Below are 21,749 nucleotides of genomic sequence, written 5' to 3'. Positions count from 1 at the left end.
GTCCAAAGGTTTGACCAATCATGTCTATTGTACCTTTTCGCGCATTTCGTTTGATCGTCGCGACGCAGCCGAACTGTACCCAGCTTGGACTCTTCGAGCTTCGAGTTCGACTCAGCTTTTATGCAGTTAAACTTTTTGGTCGAAACAGAAGAATAAAGACACAAAATGGTACGCATACTTTTTCATATTATATTTGTGATTCATCATACTTATGATTCGTCTATGTGAATTTAAATGCACTTTTGTTCTGCTATAAATCTACAGACTTAAGTTACAGTCCCATGATATTGTGAAATATGTATTGTTATAAAATAGGTTCTAGCTCTGTATTTTTGAGCATCGTGATTGGCCAATACGCGCCACATGACATCCAACTTTTTTGGTGCACTGCAGGGCAGTGCAAAAGGTGCGCAACGAAAATTGATATTGCATGCTTGAGCAAACCAGTGCGGTAGAAGTCCCGGGAGAAGTCCAACAAAACTGTACTGTACGTGTACCTTTTTAAAAATTTGTTTGTGTTGCTATTTTATAAAACAAATAATGCACTCGCTCTGTCGTGCGTTAAAGTAAATACAGAGAAAGCTCTGTTTCTTCAGATGATGCACACTGGGCACTCGCCACAAGCTGCTCGTGCACAGTGGGGCATCTATCTAATTCTAAAGAAACCTCGCGTGCTCTGCATTTCCACTTTTACTTTAGTAACGCACTCAGCTGCATGCATTATTTGTATATCAGTAGAGGCGCACGGCCAATATGGGAGACTCTCTCCAATAAGGGAGAAAATCTCCCATATTGGAGACTTGCTTTGCAAAAGAACAAAAGAAACAACACCAACAAAAGTATGATTTTTTCCACCCAAACTTTTGTCCCACCGAGGTCAGAAGACCATTTGTTTTGTGTGTGGATGACAACAAAAATCCTTATAAAAACAAAAATAGACGGTGAATTTTTAAGTAGACGGTGAAAAGGGGTAATATTTCGTGAGGAATCTGCTTATCACATTTTTATTTGCCGCCAAGGTAATCTTTTTTAAGCAAATGTAAACAAAGAAAATTGGTCTCCAAAACTGGAGACTGTCTCTGAAAATGGATACCAAAATTCTTTATGAAAGTCTCTGATATTGGAAATTATCTCTCTCATGGGAGACAGTCTCCAATATTGGCCGTGCGCCTGTACTGTATATAGGCCTACCGTACCGGTAATGTAGGTATGTTGCAAAAAAAATAAATCCTAGAAATAAGGAGTTTTCTTCATGGCATCATTTAGAGCTCATCAAGACCTTTAATTTAACACCTCATATCTCAATATCCCCAGAAATAAGAAAGTTATTGTAGTTTTAAGGTCGCATAAATCGCCTACCGCACATACCTAGTCTTGAGGACGCAATGATGATGATTTTTTTTAGATGTCATATATACTTCATCATTGACGTCTTGACACTCTCTCCATAGACTCTTCAGCGAACGACCAAAACAAAGATGGATTTCCCCAAAAAATCCATCTTTTTAAACCGAAATCAAGAAAATTCATTTACTTTTATTAATTCTTACACCTTCCTACGCCTAATGCGTAGGAAGGTTTTAAATATTACTTTCAAAAATGTAAAAAAATGAAGATTTCTTACCTAACTGATGCCGCGTAGACCCCTCGTTCCACATGTAAACAACGGAAATACAATAGCGTCGACCCTTGAACCGCTTATGTATGACGTATTCCGGAAAGCAATGCCGGCTTAACGAACAATTTAGAGATAAAAAATCTTATTTAACAAATATCAAAATTTATTTTGTGATCATAAATAATTCATATTAATATATATAAATTATTTATGATCACAAAATAAATTTTAATATTTGTTAAATAAGATTTTTATCTCTAAATTGTTCGTTAAGCCGGCATTGCTTTCCGGAAGTACGTCATACATAAGCGGTTCAAGGGTCGACGCTATTGTATTTCCGTTGTTTACATGTGGAACGAGGGGTCTACGCGGCATCAGTTAGGTAAGAAATCTTCATTTTTTTACATTTTTGAAAGTAATATTTAAAACCTTCCTACGCATTAGGCGTAGGAAGGTGTAAGAATTAATAAAAGTAAATGAATTTTCTTGATTTCGGTTTAAAAAGATGGATTTTTTGGGGGAATCCATCTTTGTTTTGGTCGTTCGCTGAAGAGTCTATGGAGAGAGTGTCAAGACGTCAATGATGAAGTATATATGACATCTAAAAAAAAATCATCATCATTGCGTCCTCAAGACTAGCACATACCGTATTCAATTCTTATGTAGACTCTATTCCTTTGTTTTTTAAGCCAAAAGTTGTGATATTAATTGGGACCAAAGTGCACTGATAGAAAACAACAATGCGCATACATTGGCATATGGAAGTGCCTAACAACACTCCCAAAAATAACAGACGCTGCCGAAACGGACATAAGAAACACACTTAGCGTCAGTAGATATTTGCCAGACTTTTGAGGGGACTTGCCACCGAATTGACACCAATATTCTCCATATTCTTTCAAGCCTCCCTAGATCATGATATTCCCTGCTGAATGGAAGACGGCAAACATTGTCCCCATCTTCAAGAAAGGCGACCGTAGTAAACCAGAAAACTACAGGCCTATCTCTCTGACATCTGTGACCTGTAAGATTCTAGAGCACATCGTTCTTAGTGACGTCATGACCCACCTTGAAGACCACAATGTATTGTCTGATGCTCAACACAGTTTTTGCAAGAAACGATCTTGTGATTCTCAGCTGATTCTTGCCGTCCAAGATCTTGCTAGAACCATTGATGACAAGGGTCAACTGGATATGATACTCCTTGACTTCTCTAAAGCATTTTACAAAGTACCGCACGGACGCCTGTTACACAAGCTTCAATTTTATGGAATCCGAGATCACACTCACCATTGGATAGCTGACTTTCTGAGAAATAGGACCCAACGCGTTGTACTGGACGGATCCATCTCCAATACCAGCCAAGTAACATCAGGCGTTCCGCAAGGCAGTGTCCTCGGGCCAATGCTCTTATCTTCATCAATGACCTGCCAGAGTATCTCTCCAATAACTCAACAGTAAGGCTCTTTGCTGATGATTGCATGGTTTATGCCAACATCAAGACAGAGGAAGATGCCATTCGTCTTCAAGAGGACCTTGACTCCTTGCAACTATGGGAGCAAGATTGGCTGATGGAATTTAATCCACAAAAGTGTCGAATACTTTTATGTCACAAATAGCGCAAACCTATCATCAAGCCTTACTTCATCCATGGACAGACTATATCTGATAAAAATACAGCAAAGTATCTTGGAGTTGAGCTGCAGAGAAACCTCAGTTGGAATCAACATATAATAAATGCTGTAACCAAAAAGGCCAACTCCACGCGTGCCTTCCTCCAGAGAAATATCCGGCCATGTCCAAGAAAGGTCAAGGAACTGTGCTACAAAGCTCTCCTGCAACCAATCATGGAGTATGCCAGCATAATATGGGACCCTCACACGCAAGCAAATATAAAAAAGCTTGAAATGGTGCAGCGACGCTATGCATGCTTTGTCTGTAATGATCACTGTAGGACAAGCAGTGTTGCAGCCATGTTGAACCAGCTCAAATGGCCAACTTTACAAGAGCGTAGGGCACAGGCCAAGGTGGTGATGATCTACTGTATTACCAACTCACTCATTGACATCCCACCTACTTTCCTCACTCCATCCACATCTATGCATAGAGGTCATTCTCAGAAGATCCTTGTTCCCTTTGCCAGAACACTTGTCTACCAGAGGAGCTTCTTCCCAGATTCAATAAGACTTTGGAACTCCCTCCCCCAAAGCACAGTTAATTGTACCTCTCTACATGTCTTTAAACAAGAGGTACAAAAGACCCAGCTCTATTAATAACTGTGGTTGTTTTTACTTGCACGCTGTAAGCAATTTTTTATCGGATAATGTACATACACTTGCACGTTGCATTTCACCAGTACAACAATACACCAGACGGTGGACTGTACTGTTTCCAGAAGAAGAAGAAGAAGATTTCATTCAAATTTCACCACAATAGTAAAAATGTTGCTCTATCGGGATGATTACCTTTTAGAGTGGGATGATACCTCTAAATGTGAATAGCAAAAGGTTGAAAGCAAGGCCAAAGTTCCAGTAGCACACAGAATCGCAAGATCACCGAGTGAGATTTTTTTTCAAGTCTAGACAGCTGCCATAAACATTCAACTACGTAAAAACAATGATGCCATGGGTAATAACCTTTCCTTGCACATGCAAACACAATACAAAGCAATGCTTCCACATTTGCCCTGCAATTGTAGCAAGCACACTCAATGCCTCATTCAGAATGTACCTAGAGGGCGCTTTTGCAACATACCTAGGTAATGAACAAGGTTATGATATTAAACAGGTAAGTTTGAATTTAGACCATAGATCTCAGACTTTTGACTTGTCTTGCACTCAACAGCTACAGTCAACAGTGCTCAAGGGTTCATTATATGCCGCCTCACACAGAAAAGTCTAGACAGCTGGCAGCCATCTGTTTTGAGGAGTTTTTTAACATTTTTTTTATTTGTTTATTTTTTTTTCAATTTCTCCTTGTACACAGGTCACTATCGTGCAGCCACCATGGCATTAGGGGTTAACAATGCCAAAATCCCCCTGATGGGGCTCATTGATTTTTCTCCATATTTCATAAAAATATATAAAAAGAACTGTACCAAAATAAAGACTATTATTTCGATTTGACCTAAAATACACCAAAACAGGGGAAAAAACAGTGACTTATTTCGGCTGTCATGCAATTTCACTTCCCTGTTTTATCCCAACTTAAATACATAAACATATGGCCATTGAGTCCCTAGTACAGATCGAGTTACAACTTCAGTCTCTGTAATAGGTGAGTGGTGCCAGCGTCTGAGTTCAGCAGAATAACAGAGACCGAAGCTTTTGATCGAGCGCGACCAACTAGATGGCTAACGTTAGTTAGAAATCGACTGCCAAGAATGCCAAATGTGGTTCTTGGTGCGAGGTTAGCTGTGTTTCAACAGATTTCTAAAATAAAAAAAAGCTTCGGTCTCTGTTATATTGGTTGTTCTGCCGAACTATGTCAGCTCCACTCACCAATTACAGAGACCGAAGTTCTAACTCGATCTAGGACTAGTATAGACAGGAATAACTGTTGTTTCTGGGGATTTCCTTAACAATTTTTGACATTTCACTATAATCCCCATAACCGACGGTAGTTTATTAGTGTGAGCTCGCATGTGTTATCACTTCCTCCAATTCGCTGATTAACTGTTCAGACTTCAATATTCTTTTTTACATTGAATTTACAGTCTAAGGATTTAGAAACTACCTAATATATATGAATATATAATATATAACAAATAACGACATGAAAAATATATCAAAAGGTAGGAAAATGGTACTTTACCGATGTTTACTTGTCTTGGTACCGTCTTGGTCTCGAGAATCACCCCCAAAATGGCAGCCAAAATATGAGATATTTATCAACGGACGGAGAGGGCGTTGACAATTTACGAGTGTGATATCGATATTGCTTTCGATAATATACGATCTGCTCCATATACAAGCAAAACAATAGTACGATATGATACAATACACAAAGACAAGCGATACTAGTTATAATCACGATATATCGAGACATTAAAGAGTTAATAAGGATAATGACGTCATTCAAGATGGCAACTTGCAAGAAAAACCATTAGCTCAGGTGACTATGTCTTCGATGAAAGATTTCTCAATCATCCAGAGGATTTTTTCAATAACTCCGGTCCAAGGTACACAATTACTTAAGTTATTTATATTTCACTGATAATGGAAACCATGAAACTGTAAATTTCGCTTTAAAACAGTTTTAAATCGCGACCTATAAAACGTTAGTTCACGTATACGTTGGCTGTATGTATGGGCCTCCAAGCTCTTCAGTCTATATATTGGTGAGTGGAGCCAACAAAGTTCAGCGGAACAACCAAAATACAGAGACTGAAGCTTTTGGTCTAGGACTAGTACTACTACAGGGACTCAAAACAATGGCAAAAATACTAAAGTTTTAAAAAACCTGATATAACCACTTTTTACTTATTACCAACGTGCATATTATTATGAGCGCTGTAATAATATTTTGACTAATTTCTTACCCTAAATTCCCACATTGAAACTGGTTATAATAACTTGCCTACCATTCGACCAACAGCGAATATAGGGGATGGGACTATTACTACGAGACGTACTGAAAATCACATTTTTGTCATCTATGCTGATTAAGGTAAAAAAGTTTAACCTACCCTATGGCCTTTCCTTATTCAGAACCAAACATAGATTTTTCTTCCCCTGATTTAGTCCTAGTTTCACTTGCAATTCCTGAAATATTTTTATTTATTGCAAGATTTTTTCAAAAATCGTTTAAAATATCAGGAAATTTGTCATTATCCTCCTCTATCCATAGACACTCTTACGTACCATGCCGTAATGCTCTCTTAAGCTCAATAAAAGAAAGCTAATGGTAGCGACCACACAGACAGAATAACTGATTCTCCCCACAGATACCTGTTTCCGGTGAAGCCTGTATTTGGAAGCTCCGAGATCCAGCAATAGTGACCTCTTTCTCCCATAACACTCAATATTTTTTCACAATTTTTTTTTATTAGAATAATTGTTGTAGTAGAATGTAGCAGAATGACAGAATTTAAAGAAAGGGTGAATGAAAGAAAGTAGGGAAGGAATAAAAACAACCATACATTTTATCGCAGTGGCCGTCGATTTTGAGCAAAAAAGAATGAGAACATTATCAGTTGTGATAACCCTCTAGCTATCGTAATTATTATCATAAATATTAGATAAGAAAGATAAAAGGTAAGAACATTTTCAGAATACCAATTATCTACAATCTGTTCTTATCTTTTTAGTGCACTTTGGTATATGCACAAGTTATGAAATTACGCACTCAGCATAGGATACGATATAAAGCATGCAAGATAAGAAAAAGAATAGCAAGAATAGCAATTTGAGATCGTGACAGAGGTAATAACATATTTGAAATAAGAACTTTTCGAATGAAAAGGGGCATGGAGCACAATTGCCAAGTTACCTTGATAGAGGCTATCAAAACTTCCTTACCAGAATGCATCATATGCAAGGGTTGGTCCAAACAGGTGATAAACCTCTATGGTTTTGTGCATTTTTTTGCCTTTTTCGATTTGTCACTATTGAACACAATAGAAGCTCTTGAAAAGAAAAATGTATCATCGCATTGCATTGGAAAAGTCAGTGAGTTTTATTCCATTATTTGTGTTAAGTTTTCCTTTTTTCTATTAGGCTACATACCCTTAAAATATTAATCTACCTCTGACATTAGATCTAGGGTTGGGACAAGGGATGGGGCGGAAAAATAGCAATTAAAATTTTGTCTATTGCACAGTATGCTGCTAAGAATGAGGTTATGTTGCCTATATAACCTAGTTCCTGGATGAGTGGTTATAATCAATATCTTCATGGGATTCCAAGCATTTGTTGGACTATGTAAGCTGCCATCTTGGTCCTGAAATTGACGACAGACTCTACCCATGGAAATAAATGTGCTTTTTTTTTCCTTTGAAGTTTATTTTTTCCAATTTTGGTGCATTTAAGGCCAAAAGGGAATATAAATGGGTTTTTTTTGTCCAATTCTTTTTTATATTTTTTTGAAATAAATACAAAAATCGAAGGGCCCCATCAGTTCATTTAAGGTATTATCAACCCCCTAATGGCAGCTGCTTGATCGCGAGCCGTCTGTGTACAAGGAGAAATAACAATACTAAAAAATGCAAAAAAAACTCCTCGAAACAGATGGCTGCCAGTTTTCTAGACTCAGCTCAGCCTAATACATTACTTCACTGTCTTCAATATAGGCATAAGTACTTTACAGTCTGTTTGTCTCTCGGGAAGGGGGGGAGGAGGAGCTATGTTATAAATTTTAGGATCATGTGGGCTGTTGCAAACGTGCCCAAGGTGCCGCTTTGCTTTGATGACCCCCCCCCCCCCCTCCATTTTCAGTCATCAGGGGCCCACTTTATTTGGCCATATTTTCTACAGCCAATCTGTCACATTCCAGCCCTGCACTGCTGCAGCATACATGTAGTTGCTGATGATTTCCGACCGCAGTGGAGAAAGAAGAAGATATTGTTTTTTGGTTCATGAGATGAGTTGAGTGGCCATGCATTAGCATTGACCATTGCATGTCTCTTCATATTTCATTATTGCTTTTGTTAAGTTCATCATTAATTTTCTTTTTGTGTGATATTTTTTTAGTTTTTTCTGCTGTAAAATACTGTTCGTAATTTTTTCTTTCTTTATTTCTCCTCCCCATCCCCTCCTACTTATCCTCCACCTCCTCCTTCCTCCCACTTCTCCTTACTCTTACTATCCTCCCTTTTCCTCTCACTTTTCCTCCTCCTTCCTCTCAATTTTCGTTCTCCCCTCCATCTCGTCCACACCCTCCCCTTCTCCTCCCATTCCTTCTCTATCCCCTTCTTTTTCTTCTCATCATTGATTTTAAGGTCAATTTATATAGTGCAGCTTCTGTGTGATACTGTACATGTATATATACCTATATTGATATTTTTCAAATTATTCACATAATATTAAACACATTTTACAATCAATTTTTTTTAACATTTTCTTTCCAGGCAAGAAATTCAGAGAAAGCTATGTGAGTATAATCTTATAAAGTATTTTTTTAAGAATTACAAAGTGTGACTAGAGATGCAAGATTTTTTTTACAATAAGTACATAAAGTAATTAGAAAGTCATATGTTCGTAATTGATTGAACCACTCACCCTCTCATTAAGCTGATAGAAAATATATCACTCTAGTCATGATAACCAAGGTATTGTATATTAATAAATATTGTTAAGCACTGATTATTAAAGGAGTATGATACATTTTAAAACAGTTGAATTCACCTAAAATAGAAAATCTAAGAAAACAATGAAAGTTTTAGGAACATTAATAGGATAATTAGAAAGGTATGAGCATTTGAATATTGAGTTCACTGATGCTATGTAAATCCTAGCAATAGATTTGGTCCACTGATTCTATTGTTCTGTGGCCGAAACAGGTAATAGTGAGTCAAAGAATGGTGACTGGTAGTGTATGTTTCGCAGTGCGACCAACATCTGTGATGTCCAATTGTACACTTCCCCATTTTATTTACTTTAGTATATTGTCTCACCTGCGAAGCAAAGTGAGACTATAGGCGCCGCTTTTCCGACGGCGGCGGCGGCGTCAACATCAAATCTTAACCTGAGGTTAAGTTTTTGAAATGACGTCATAACTTAGAAAGTATATGGACCTAGTTAATAAAACTTGGCCATAAGGTTAATCAAGTATTACTGAACATCCTATTAGAGTTTCATGTCACATGACCAAGGTCAAAGGTCATTTAGGGTCAATGAACTTAGACCATGTTGGAGGATTCAACATCGAAATCTTAACCTGAGGTTAAGTTTTTGAAATGTCATCATAACTTAGAAAATATATAGACCTAGTTCATGAAACTTGGACATAAGGTTAATCAAGTATCACTGAACATCCTGCATGAGTTTCACGTCACATGACCAAGGTCAAAGGTCATTTAGGGTCAATGAACTTTGGCCGAATTGGGAATATCTGTTGAATTCCCATCATAACTTTGAAAGTTTATGGATCTGATTCATGAAACTTGGACATAATAGTAATCAAGCATCACTGAAAATTTTGTGCAAGTTTCAGGTCTCATGATTAAGGTCAAAGGTCATTTAGGGTCAATGAACTTTGGCCGAATCGGGGGTATCTGTTGAATACCATCATAACTTTGAAAGTTTATTGGTCTAGTTCATTAAACTTGGACATTAGAGTAATCAAGTATCACTGAACATCCTGTGCGCGTTTCAGGTCACATGACCAAGGTCAAAGGTCAATGAACTTTGGCCGAATTGGGTGTATCTGTTGAATTACCATCATAACTTTGAAAGTTTATGGATCTGATTCATGAAACTTGTACATAAGAGTAATCAAGTATCACTGGACATCCTGTTCAAGTTTCAGGTCACATGATTAAGGTCAAAGGTCATGTAAGGTCAATGAACTTTGGCCATGTTGGGTTTTTGTTGAATAACCATCATATCTCTCTAAGTTTATTGGTCTAGTTCATAAAAAGTGGACATAAGAGTAACCATGTATCACTGAACATCTTGTGCGAGTTAGAGTAGTATTCAAAGTCAGCACTGCTGTTATATTGAACCGCGTGATGCAGGTGAGACGGCCAGAGGCATTCCACTTGTTTATGAGATGGCATGTAAATATATGAAATTAGATCATGGATGAATTGTTTGTTCTATCATTAGAATCAACAACCAAAAACTATAGATGTTTGGGCCTTTGGCGGTTATATTTTCAGTGTCAAAAGGTTAAAGTTGTACATGTGTGACGCAGATAAATACAGAGGGTGTGACATCACAGATCTGGTATCTTGTTATTGCTAAAGGGTGGATCTTTAAAGCATTAGTGTTCTCAACATTCAAATGCACATAACATTCTCAGTCCTTCACATTTATATCTTGGAGCTCAATAAATCACTCTCCTTATTTTTTCAAGGAGCTCAATTGAGCTCCTCTGAATCACTCTCCAAGAGGAGCTCAATTTAATACATTACATGTATGCTAAATTGTATACTTTTCTTTAAATCGTAAATGCAATAGCTGTGTAGCTATTGAGTAATCTGTAATGAAACTAGGCCTGGGTCATTACATATTTACAAAATATTGTGCTCTTAGAAAAAATACAAAAATTGCTAAAATTTAGCCATCTATTTTTCATAATTTCTTGAAATTATTTTGATTTAGTTGAAAACTATCAGGAAAATGAAGAATATTCAGCTCTATCTTGACTCTGATTGATGATGTTACAATCAGTAAATATTGAAGTCCCACATGTACATGTAAAAGTTAGACTTTCATGGTTTTGCAACATTAGCTGAAGACAATCTTTGATCGTTTGATTGTTTTCATCATTATTGATTGTTTTACACTTGGTCAACACCATGAAAATCTACATATGAGACTACAATATTTACCAAGTTTAACATCATAAATCAGAGTCAAGAAAGAGGTGAATATTCTTCATTTTTTCTGTAGTTTCCAACTAAATCAAAATAATTTCAAGGAATTATGCCACATATGCCTACATGTATTTCATGAATCTAAAGATGTTAAAGGGGAATGAAACCTTTGGAACAAATAGGCTTGTGTAGAAACAGAAAAATCAAAGAATAAGAATAAAGAAAGTTTGAGAAACATCGGACAAATAATGAGAAAGTTATGAGCATTTGAATATTGCAATCACTAATGCTATGGAGATCCTCCCATTGGCAATGCGACAAGGATGTGTGATGTCACTGATGAACAACTTTCCCTTTGGTGGACTATAAAATACCCTCAAAATGTCTCTTTTTGCTTTTTCTTACGATGATACAAACTCTTTATCCATTATGTATTCTTAAAAAATATGTATTACATGCCCTCATGTAGAAAGAACACATGATCTATGGATAGATGTGATAAAAGAGGCAATTCAAGTGAAATATATACTAAAGTAATGGGGAGAGTTGTTCATCAGTGACATCACACATCTTTGTCGCATTGCCAATTTGCTATCTCCATAGCAATAGTGATCACAATATTCAAATGCTCATAACTTTCTCATTATTTGTCCGATTTTTCTCAAACTTTTGTTGATCTGTTTCTTTGATTTTTCTGTTTTCACACAAGCTATCTTGTTCCAATGGTTTCATTCTCCTTTAAGTGTTAAATATTAGCAACTTTTGGTGAAGGTTTTTTTTTAAATAAGGAGCGCAATATTTTTTTTTTTAGGAGCACGGTAGGAGCACCAGCACGAGCGCGCTCCTCAAAAAATGAAGGTCTGCTTTCTCATTGTGTCCAATTTTACTCAAAATTTTTGTTGATCTTATTCTTTATTTTTTTAACTCTCACATGAGCCTACTTGTCCCACAGGTTAAATTCTCCTTTAACTCCAATTTTGTTAATAAAATGGAATCTTTATAGGTATTTCTATCAAGATTCATTCATTAGATTGTCAAAGTGAATCCCAATCGAACAACTGAAATACATGTCCTGCATCATTCAAACTTGAATCATGGCAATAATGACTATTTGTATATTGGTCAATAGGACGGCTTTGGCCCGTTTCAGAAATGCACAAATGGGCGATACAAAGATGAAGGAGCGACGTCCGTACCTCGCCAGCGAGTGTGAAGAACTTCCCAAGGCCGAGAAGTGGCGGCGTCAGGTGATCTCTGAAATTTCCCGGAAGGTTGCTCAGATACAGAATGGTAATACTTTTCATTTACCAGTAGCAGTAGCTTTTTGTTGTTATCACTATTTATTTTGGTAATTAAAAGTACATCAATGAAATCGATACAATATCATACAATGCAATAAACAATATTATATGCACCCACTGGACTGCCATATCAGGAAAAGGGTTAAAGGGCTTTTCCACTCTAACAAGAAGTTCATTTGGATAAATAGAGAAAATTTAAACAAGCATAGCACTGAAAATTGAACTAATATAAGCAGTTTGAAATTCAAACTATAGTTCATTTGGTTCCAATGATATTTTAATTGAAGTGAGTTTTAATGTTTGAATATTTGAGTATATGTTATCTAATATGCAGCAAGCAAAGGTGAATGCTCCAAAAATAAAAATAGGACAATGATTAATTACCAATTTTTTACCTTTTAGATGTGGTCATCAAATTTGTATTAAAAAAGGAACTAGGTAGATAATGGGGGTGACTTGACATACATGTATGACTTATTCAATTGCTCAGTTGTATGTTTTTATGTCATCATTTGCAGCTGGTTTGGGAGAGTTCAAGATACGGGATCTGAATGATGAAATCAACAAGCTGCTTAGAGAGAAAGGCCATTGGGAAGCCAGGATTGTAGAACTTGGTGGTCCAGATTATAGGGTAAATATGACATTACTCATACTGAGCATAGAAAAGATGGCTAGATTAAATATTGTAATGTTCAAGCTCCCTTCCTGTGTTTCATCTGTCTGCTGGGTTTCAAATGGAAATCTGTCCTTTTTCATAACAGTTGTACGTCATTTCACTCAGTGAAAATGTGCATAGACATAGCAGACACCCATTATTTTGAATCAACCTTGGAATTCTTTTAAATTAATTTTCTTTTATTTTCTTTAGACTTAAACTTAAGCAGCTTTTTTTTCATTGTGTGACTTTGGATTCAGAACAATTTGACTTTAGAACAATGACTTCCTACAGCATTTCTTTTTATTGAACCATTGTGAATGGATAATTTTCTTGTTCACTTACAAGAGCTTGGTAAAATAATCGTGAAGAAAACCTAACCAAAAAATGTTTATGTTATTGGGGACTTTTTGAGTGGTGATCTTCGGGGGTAAAAGCAATAAACAGTTCGATTTAGAGCTAGATTTTGAATATTATGATAATATGTCCATTTATATAGCGCTATTACTATGTGCATGTACTTAACTGTGCTTTGATACTTGGTATCATATTATTACCCCGGCCAAAGCTGAGCCACCATATTGGCGCCAAAGCGTCGAGGAATAAATGCTACCAGCCACCCATTCATCTCACCTGGGTCGAGTGCAGCACAGTGCTGATAAATATCCTGTTGAAGGAAAACACGCCATGGCTAGGATTCGAACCCACGACCCTCTGTTTGAAAGGCGTGAGTCAGAACCACTAGACCACGATACGCCCACATATGGCGTGTCATCTGAATCATCCAGAATGAACTGAACCAAAGTCTCTAGAGTGATGTACACTAATCTGAGCAATGCATATAGTATTGTTTAGCCAAATGATATTTTCAAAAATCACTATCCCAAATTTCATAAAGAATCCGTGACTGTAAAAAGATACATTGACCACTACACATGTGAGAGTGAAATGTTATAATACCCTCTAGGCCTTGTGATCTGTTACACTTTGTCAGCTGAAATTTTTGTTGTGATTTATTTTTTAGAATTTCACAAGGCCATTTTGCTAAAATTCCAACTTTTGTGCCAATAGTTTAGGTAAAAAAGGCTTGTAAGTCCTGAATATATATGTATAGTGACCAGTGACTTTACTGCAAAGAAAATTATGATGTACACAATAGTTTGATCCCTTACTCGGGCTAAAAAAATAATACCATCTTTCTCTAAATTTGCATACTAATAGATGAGCCTTTCGAAATTGCATACATGTATATGCCACTAGAAAGATATTAAGAATACATATCCTTTAATAGTGTGATTGGACTTTTCTTGCATCTACCAGTATTCCTATCATAATGGCCATTTCATACACTTTGAAAGTTTGGATTTCTATAAAGATTGTTTTCCATAGACTATTCCTGTTTACATGAAGGAAATTTAGTTTGTTGGGGAAAAATTGGATCAAAGCTGTCTACATTCGAAATGTCAGAGAAAGAACCACTTTGCTATCAGTCATCTAATGGGAATGTTTTTCTTTTTATATTGCAGAAAGTTGGACCTAAGATGTTGGATCAAGAAGGTAAAGAGGTTCCAGGAAACAGAGGTTATAAGTATTTTGGAGCTGCCAAAGATCTACCCGGTGTGAGAGAACTCTTTGAACAAGAACGTAAGAATATTATTCTCATTGTAATGTTTTGGTCAAATCAGAATATATTGGGGCCAGCAAGCGAGCATGCCACTGCTATTTACTGGAATTTTAGGTTGTTGCTTTAAAAATGAGTACTGAGAATGTGTTTAAGGTCAGGTCCATCCCACCAACAAGTTAGCTGCAATTTATAACAAATCAAAGATAATACTAGGCATTTCATCAGATAAGTTGCAAAAGTTGAATTTTTCAAAACATTTTTATTTACAACACAGGTGATATGTAAATAAGAGAGGCAATATGAATTTCTCTCGTGTTTTATTGTATGAATCGAACATTGAAAATAAGGAAGTTCTTTATTGAATAATAAGTAATAATAGGATTCAAATATTCTGGTAAAATTCAAGCTTTTACAGTAATGACAGGAAAGATTTTTAATGTTTCATGTAGAATATTCATTAGAAATAGTAAGTTATGTGACATCATTGGTTTCCTCATTAGATACCGCCTATGTGGTGCATATATAGTGAGTGAAATTATTTGTACATCCAGTTTTGATAAAATTTTCAGGATTATGCATGTTCAATTTTTCTCTATTAATTCAAATCATCTTGCTCTTAGGGTTTACTTGGCCTTTGACAAAGAACTAAACATTCAATGGTTTCTAAAGCATGAGTAAATGCACAGGAAGAAGCTGTATTCATCTTCTTTGATGAGTTGATAGAAGAATATACTTTCTACCTTTAGTCTGCTGATTGGATAAATGGTTTTATCCAGATGTAGCCTTGTATCAAAGATTGTGATTGCAAAAGTTAGGAAGGTAGTATATGCATTTTTCGCAATTAAAATTTGAAGAATATCTACCTGATTCATTTAGTAAAAGAGAATACTGAGAAGTGTTGAAGATCCTTGTCTCAGATTGTTTCAATGTTAATGGTACTTACCTGTAATACAAAACTTTGCCATTGTCCGTAGGCTAAGTTTTTATTGATTGTATTCTATTGTAACTTCCTGTATTAGATTGCATTCATGATCATTACGTACAATGAATTATATAAATGAAATGCACTAGCTTTATTTTACAGGGCCCATGTGTTATCATTACTCATTACTTTCTATCTTTGAATTTGTGACAACAGCTCCTGCTCCTCCTCGGAAAACAAGAGCTGAATTGATGAAGCTGATCGATGCTGATTACTATGGTTACCGTGATGAAGATGATGGTGTACTAGTACCTCTTGAGATGGAACATGAGAAAGATTGTGAGTTGTAAAGTCATATTGGAATAAACTGATATCTATAGATCAGATGGTTAAGGAATTTTAAGAGTTGTGATTTTGTCAATTTTAATCATGCGATGTCACATGACAATGATTTTACCTTGCAATTAATAAGTAATCCAACACTAAACAATTTAAGAAATAGCAGTTTATGGAATTTTTCATCCATGGCACATGAGAGATCTGTTTGCTTGTGAGCAGAATAGAGGGATAACAGTAGTAGAAAGAGTTGATTATATTGTTGGTACGTTTGCTATCCCATTTGTACAACAATCAACTACTTAAATCTTTATGTTTGGGATATTAGATTAAAAAATCAAATCCAATCTAAAATTTTATAACATGCTCTTAAAATGAACTTCTTCAAATGTTCAGTCAAAACTCATTCAATATGGAATTCTATTTTGAGTATTCAAGAATTTTTTTTTTCTGATTTACATTTATATTTTAGTAATCTTAGAAATATATTATAAATTGAAATTAGCATATACATAAGAAAATCCAACCTCTCTGATATGCTTTTCACACTCCATATATTTTCTTTAACCATGGCATATTGGTGGGGCTAAGGGGGGTTCTTAGCCCCCACCAATATCCTGTGGTTAAGCTTAGCCCCCTTTGGTTTCACACTACGTTTAGCAAAGTGGGCTAGCACGGTACTATCTGGCCCTGCAAAAAGCAGGGTTAGCCGACTTATTGCTGTGCTAAGAGATGGGGTGTGAAATGAAACCGGGCTAAAGAAAAGTGGGGCTAAGTATTAGCCAATCACAGAAGTTGAAGTTGCATGTTAATTACATTCTGTTGTGGCAAAATCATCAATATTCATGAGCTGTGTGATAGTCCGGCTGGTGTTAACCCCGGCTAAGCAAATAGTATGGGGTTAAGAAAGACATTGTGAAATCCCCAAAAGATAGTACGGGGTTAAGAAAGACATTGTGAAATCCCCAAAAGATAGTACGGGGTTAAGGATAGTCCTGGGTTATGGATAGTATGGGGTTAAGGAAATGCAGTGTGAAAAGCATATAACCTGTGGATTGACATTAAGTGACATAATGGGTTGGTTTAACCCACATTTATAAATCACAAATATTAACACTCAGTATCAAATGTAGCCCTTTGGTTAAAATAATTATATTAATGTTCTAATGGAAATGATTGATATGAATCCATTACAGTGATAGCAGCAGCAGTTAGTGAATGGACAAGTAAGAAAGAAGCTGGACTTCTGGAAGGATTGACACAAGGAGAAGAGAAAGAAGAAGAAAACATATATGCTGTTCAACAAGATTCTGGAGTAAGCAGTCACAATTCTTTATCTTGAACTGTAATATATTTGATCTCCTTTTTGAAGTAATCTTATTTGTGACTGACTGAAATAGACAAAAATTTTAGAAAATGTCAACACAGTTTAGTTAGGCCCTCTGTAAAATATGATAATTATTTGCAATCTTAATGAAGAAAACAGTGAATAGACCTTTTATTGACAATGTTCGACTTGCTCAAACCTACTAGATGTTAGTATTTTAACAATGTACCCTGATTTTGAATACTCTCTCCCATGTGACCCCTCAAAGTTGCCTCAATTGTCTCTCCTAAGACTTATATTTTCTGATTCTCTTGCAGTCAGAGGATGAAGGAGAAAATGAGAAGGAGATGGAGGTTATTGATGGTCAGCCAAGATATGTTGCTCATGTTCCAGTACCTTCACAGAAAGAAGTAATTTCTTTAACTCCATTTTAACCCATGTCCTATTGGGACCGGATTGACATGTACAGATTCTAAGGAAATTACAATATGCAGTTGTCAATACGTTAAATGAAAGTTAAGAGGAGGTGCATGGCAAATGCCAGCATGCAATCATGACTTGCATTGCCAAAGTAGATGAATATACATTGGCAATATGAACATAATATGCATCAAAATCAGTAACATTTTCTTTGTATCCAGGTAATATAATTATGAATATTCATGATCAAATATAGCAATACCAGATACTTCATGGCATACTGGTATATGAAGTTCAAGGTACTCACAACATTATAACAAAATTTCAATTTATTTTTTTGGGTAGATTTTTCATTGAACAAAAAGAATGTTGCTGGCATGATATATTAATATATTAAGTGTACAGTAGTGCTAAAGAGTTAATGAACCCCACCAGAAAATGAACATATTTAAAAGTATTGAAGTCCTGAATGGTATAAATATTTGATTGTGAAGTAAGGTGATAAATCATTACATCCAATAAAGTTTGTTTCTCTGGGCTCGCCCGACATTGTAGTGTTATTGTATGCATTCAACACTCAGCATAAAGGAGTGCATTTTGTGGTGGAGTTCACTAACTTGCTAGCACCACAGTATATCTCTTATTTCATTGTTTTATAAATACTTTTTGCAGAGAAGCTCACATATTATACCAAATTATGATTCGGAAATATAATTGAACTTCTTTGAGTATAAAATATAAATACATGAGCATGGCCATATGCAGTGCACTAGGGGCGCAGTTGCCCTCCCCCCCTCAATTTTTTTTTAAAAGGTATAATTTTTACTGTAAATTTTCACAAATTTCACCAAAAGTATCCAAAGAAATCCTTCAATTTCACCTTAAAAAATGCAAAAGCACCCAAATGACAAGCTCGGACACTTTGCTCCATTGCTTTTGATTTTTTCACAAAAGTTTCCGCATCCTACTCCCCCCCCCCCCGGAAAAAATTGTGTCTGGGGAAAAAACCTGTCATCCTCTTCCAAATCAAGACAGATTCAAGGAACTTTTTCATAATTGAATTGCGGCAATAAAGTTGAAAAATTCTTTAAATCATCGTACGAATACAGCTGGCATCATGTGATTTGTAGTGACCATTTCCAGCCTGATGAAATATGAGGGGAACATGCACAAAACTCTAAAGTAATAATTCTAGATAGCTTTCCGATGGTATATGAAATATGAAAATCTGAAAGTAAAACGCTCGAATTAATCCAGACAGTACACGAGAGAATGAAACAACGAAATAGCGATTTCGGCAGTAGAATCACAAAACATGCAATCTGCAGCTGACTACGCGGTAGACTGATGATCAATTTAATGAAGTGAAAATTCTGATGTTATTTATGCTCTCAAACAAAGTGTGAAATTGAACTATTCAAAAAAATAAATAAGTATAGGCTGAAAACATTTTAGTTCAGTTGGAAAATATGACTGAAAATATTTTTAAGTGTTTAGTTTATCGTATAATTTTAGTAGTGAAAATAGACCACAGTATAGTGAATCACTCACGTAGAGCGCAAAAACGTTACACTCCCCTGGAAGTCCAAACAAAATAACAGCATACAGCTTAATTTAAGATCGTAGCACTCGTTTGATTTCAAGTAATATTTACTCAAATATGTAAAATAAGACATAATGTTTGTTTAGTCAAGTAAAAAGGTATAGATGTCGGCTGTATTCGTCCCAAACATGTATTTTAAGCTTTATTTCCTGTAACTTAGATGAAATAAATGTTTTTTATATCAATATATGTATTTATATTTTGTCACGTTGTTTCCATTCTCTTAATTCCAGGTTGAAGAAGCCCTCTTAAGGAGGAAAAAGATGGAACTATTAGAAAAGTATGCCAGTGAGACATTACAACAGCAGGGCAGTGAGGCTAAAACATTAATGGGATTATGAGAGAAAAAGCCGCCTTAAAGAACTTATTGTGCCTCTTGAATATTGAATAAACTACCTTCCAAAAGTTTTCCTGTGGAGTTTTATCAACTTGAGGTTGTGATGAAGATGGACATCAGGTAAAATGGAAAGGAAAGAAGAAATGAAAGAATCGATAGCTTATAAGAACTCATCATGGATGTTATGGAAGGTAGTTGAGAGAGGGCCAAGTTATTCCATACTTCAATGATACTCAGCAAGGAATGAAACTTGTAGACATCAAATTAGGTTTGTTGAAAGGCGAACTGGTTTGAGTGTTCTCTTCTCTCATACAAGATGCAGCAATGATGAGCTGATCCTCACAAATAAGATCATGTGTTTCAAGTACTAGTGGAACATTTTAGAGATAAAGATTCATATTACATCTATTTTCTTGTCAAATGTTATGATTTGAACCCCACTGAATTTGCTTTCTTGGACTACAATGGCTTTCTCATATCAAAGAGAAATTAGTGCTGGTCTGGTAGAAACCATTGAATTATGATTGCATTGTAAACCAGTAAATGCTATAGTGATGGTATGTTCTAACCGGCACTGACCACCCTAGTGATGGGACTTCAGAGATCTTCAGTGTAATTTGAATGAATCTTAAGATCCTCTTCTGTGTTCTCTGGGCTAGATGAAGATTTCAGTAAAAAAAATATTTTAAAAAGTATGAAGGCACATTATGTAATTTTGTCCGTATAAATTGAGCATAGATGAAATACCTTCTTTCATCAAAGGGAACAAGTGGCATGAAATGAATATTGTAAAATAGCCTTAAAAACAGGCATTGCTGACCATTTGCTGAGCAACCAAGCATGCACAGAACAATTCTGTCAATCTTTGTTTAAGGTGCTCAGCTGAGCAAGGAGTTTCACTCACTTGCGCATGCTCGAGGCAGCATATATTCAGCCAACTGACCCCATTATCAGTAGACAATTTACCACAGTTTACTTCATTCACGCTACATACATGTACAAGGGTAGTTTATGTGAAGTCTGCCTTCTTCAGATAATTAGAGATAGAGTGGAGGAAATATTTTGCTATCCTTGGCCTCGGCCTCAGTCTGCATTAAGTTTACAATGTACAACAAGAGAAAAATTATATCCAATTACGATTTGACTTAGCATTCTGAGCCTCACCTCCATCCTTGCCAATGAATACTGAAAGACTAGTAGTCTTAATCTTTTAACTCCATGATGGTATAGCTAACATTGTTATTGAGATGAGTGGAACATCACATTTTCTTATTTGTTTGTTGCTTCATATATTAGACTGATGGAAACATGTATTATATGTAAAATACCTACTGTAAATCTTGTAGAAAAAAAATCTGGAAATAAAAGTATCAACATTTCATATATACCAAATTTGTGAAGTTCCATGTATGACTTCTTCATGTTTCTTATTTTAAATAGATGTACATCAGAGTTTAGACTTTTCCCTTGACAAATCTTCCTTTCAGGAGACTCACAATGCAGATCCCAATGTGCATGAACTGAAGCTCACAAACACACTTAATTGATACACAAAAATAGGGTAGTCCATGGGTGCTGACACAATTACATTTTTTTGCTGCTGCTATCCACTTTAATAGATGTGTGATCATTTAATTTATTATCTACAATGTATAGCAAAGTAAGTTTGTAACAAAAGCAAATATTGATTGAAATGATAATAGAAGAGTTGATTAAGGGAAGGAGACAAAGGATAAGTAAGAGAGGGTAGAAAATGTGAAAGTGTTCTTGAGGGAAAGAGGAGACCAATTGAGGGAGGGGGGGTGAGAGAGTAGGAGATGAGATGGAAAGGAAAGAAATGCGGAAAAATGGAACGGGGACAGAAACGGGAGTAAAACATGATAAAGCCACAAGGGGAGGAAAAGAAATTAAAAGCAGCAAGACTAATTTAAATATGTAATCTATTTTTACACACAACGCACCTTCTGCTCGCTCGCTCAGCATTTAGGATAGTGGGACAGTGTCGTTAACCTGGAGAGTGATATCAGATATTAGTGGGCAAAGTGAATCGCAATTGAATTCCGTCATCTACCGAGAGGTGTTTAATAAAACTCGTTCATGATGTGAACTGATTTTTAAAAAAGAGTAA

General features: G+C 35.9%; 1 protein-coding gene across 1 annotated transcript; it reads left to right on the top strand.

Annotated features, from left to right (window-relative positions):
- The first annotated feature begins 53 nt into the window (after positions 1 to 53).
- Positions 54 to 21,011, top strand: LOC121409955 (pre-mRNA-splicing factor ISY1 homolog). Its single transcript, XM_041601749.1, has 9 exons — positions 54 to 168; positions 8,685 to 8,707; positions 12,226 to 12,386; positions 12,916 to 13,028; positions 14,579 to 14,696; positions 15,815 to 15,937; positions 17,131 to 17,249; positions 17,579 to 17,671; positions 19,518 to 21,011. Exons 1-9 carry the CDS (start codon positions 166 to 168, stop codon positions 19,623 to 19,625), a joined length of 861 nt encoding a protein of 286 aa, XP_041457683.1. The 5' UTR covers positions 54 to 165; the 3' UTR covers positions 19,626 to 21,011.
- Positions 21,012 to 21,749: the final 738 nt, after the last annotated feature.

Source organism: Lytechinus variegatus, chromosome 3 (assembly GCF_018143015.1).
Source record: "Lytechinus variegatus isolate NC3 chromosome 3, Lvar_3.0, whole genome shotgun sequence".
Lineage (NCBI taxonomy): Eukaryota > Metazoa > Echinodermata > Echinoidea > Temnopleuroida > Toxopneustidae > Lytechinus > Lytechinus variegatus.
This window is presented reverse-complemented; position numbering and strand designations above follow the sequence as displayed.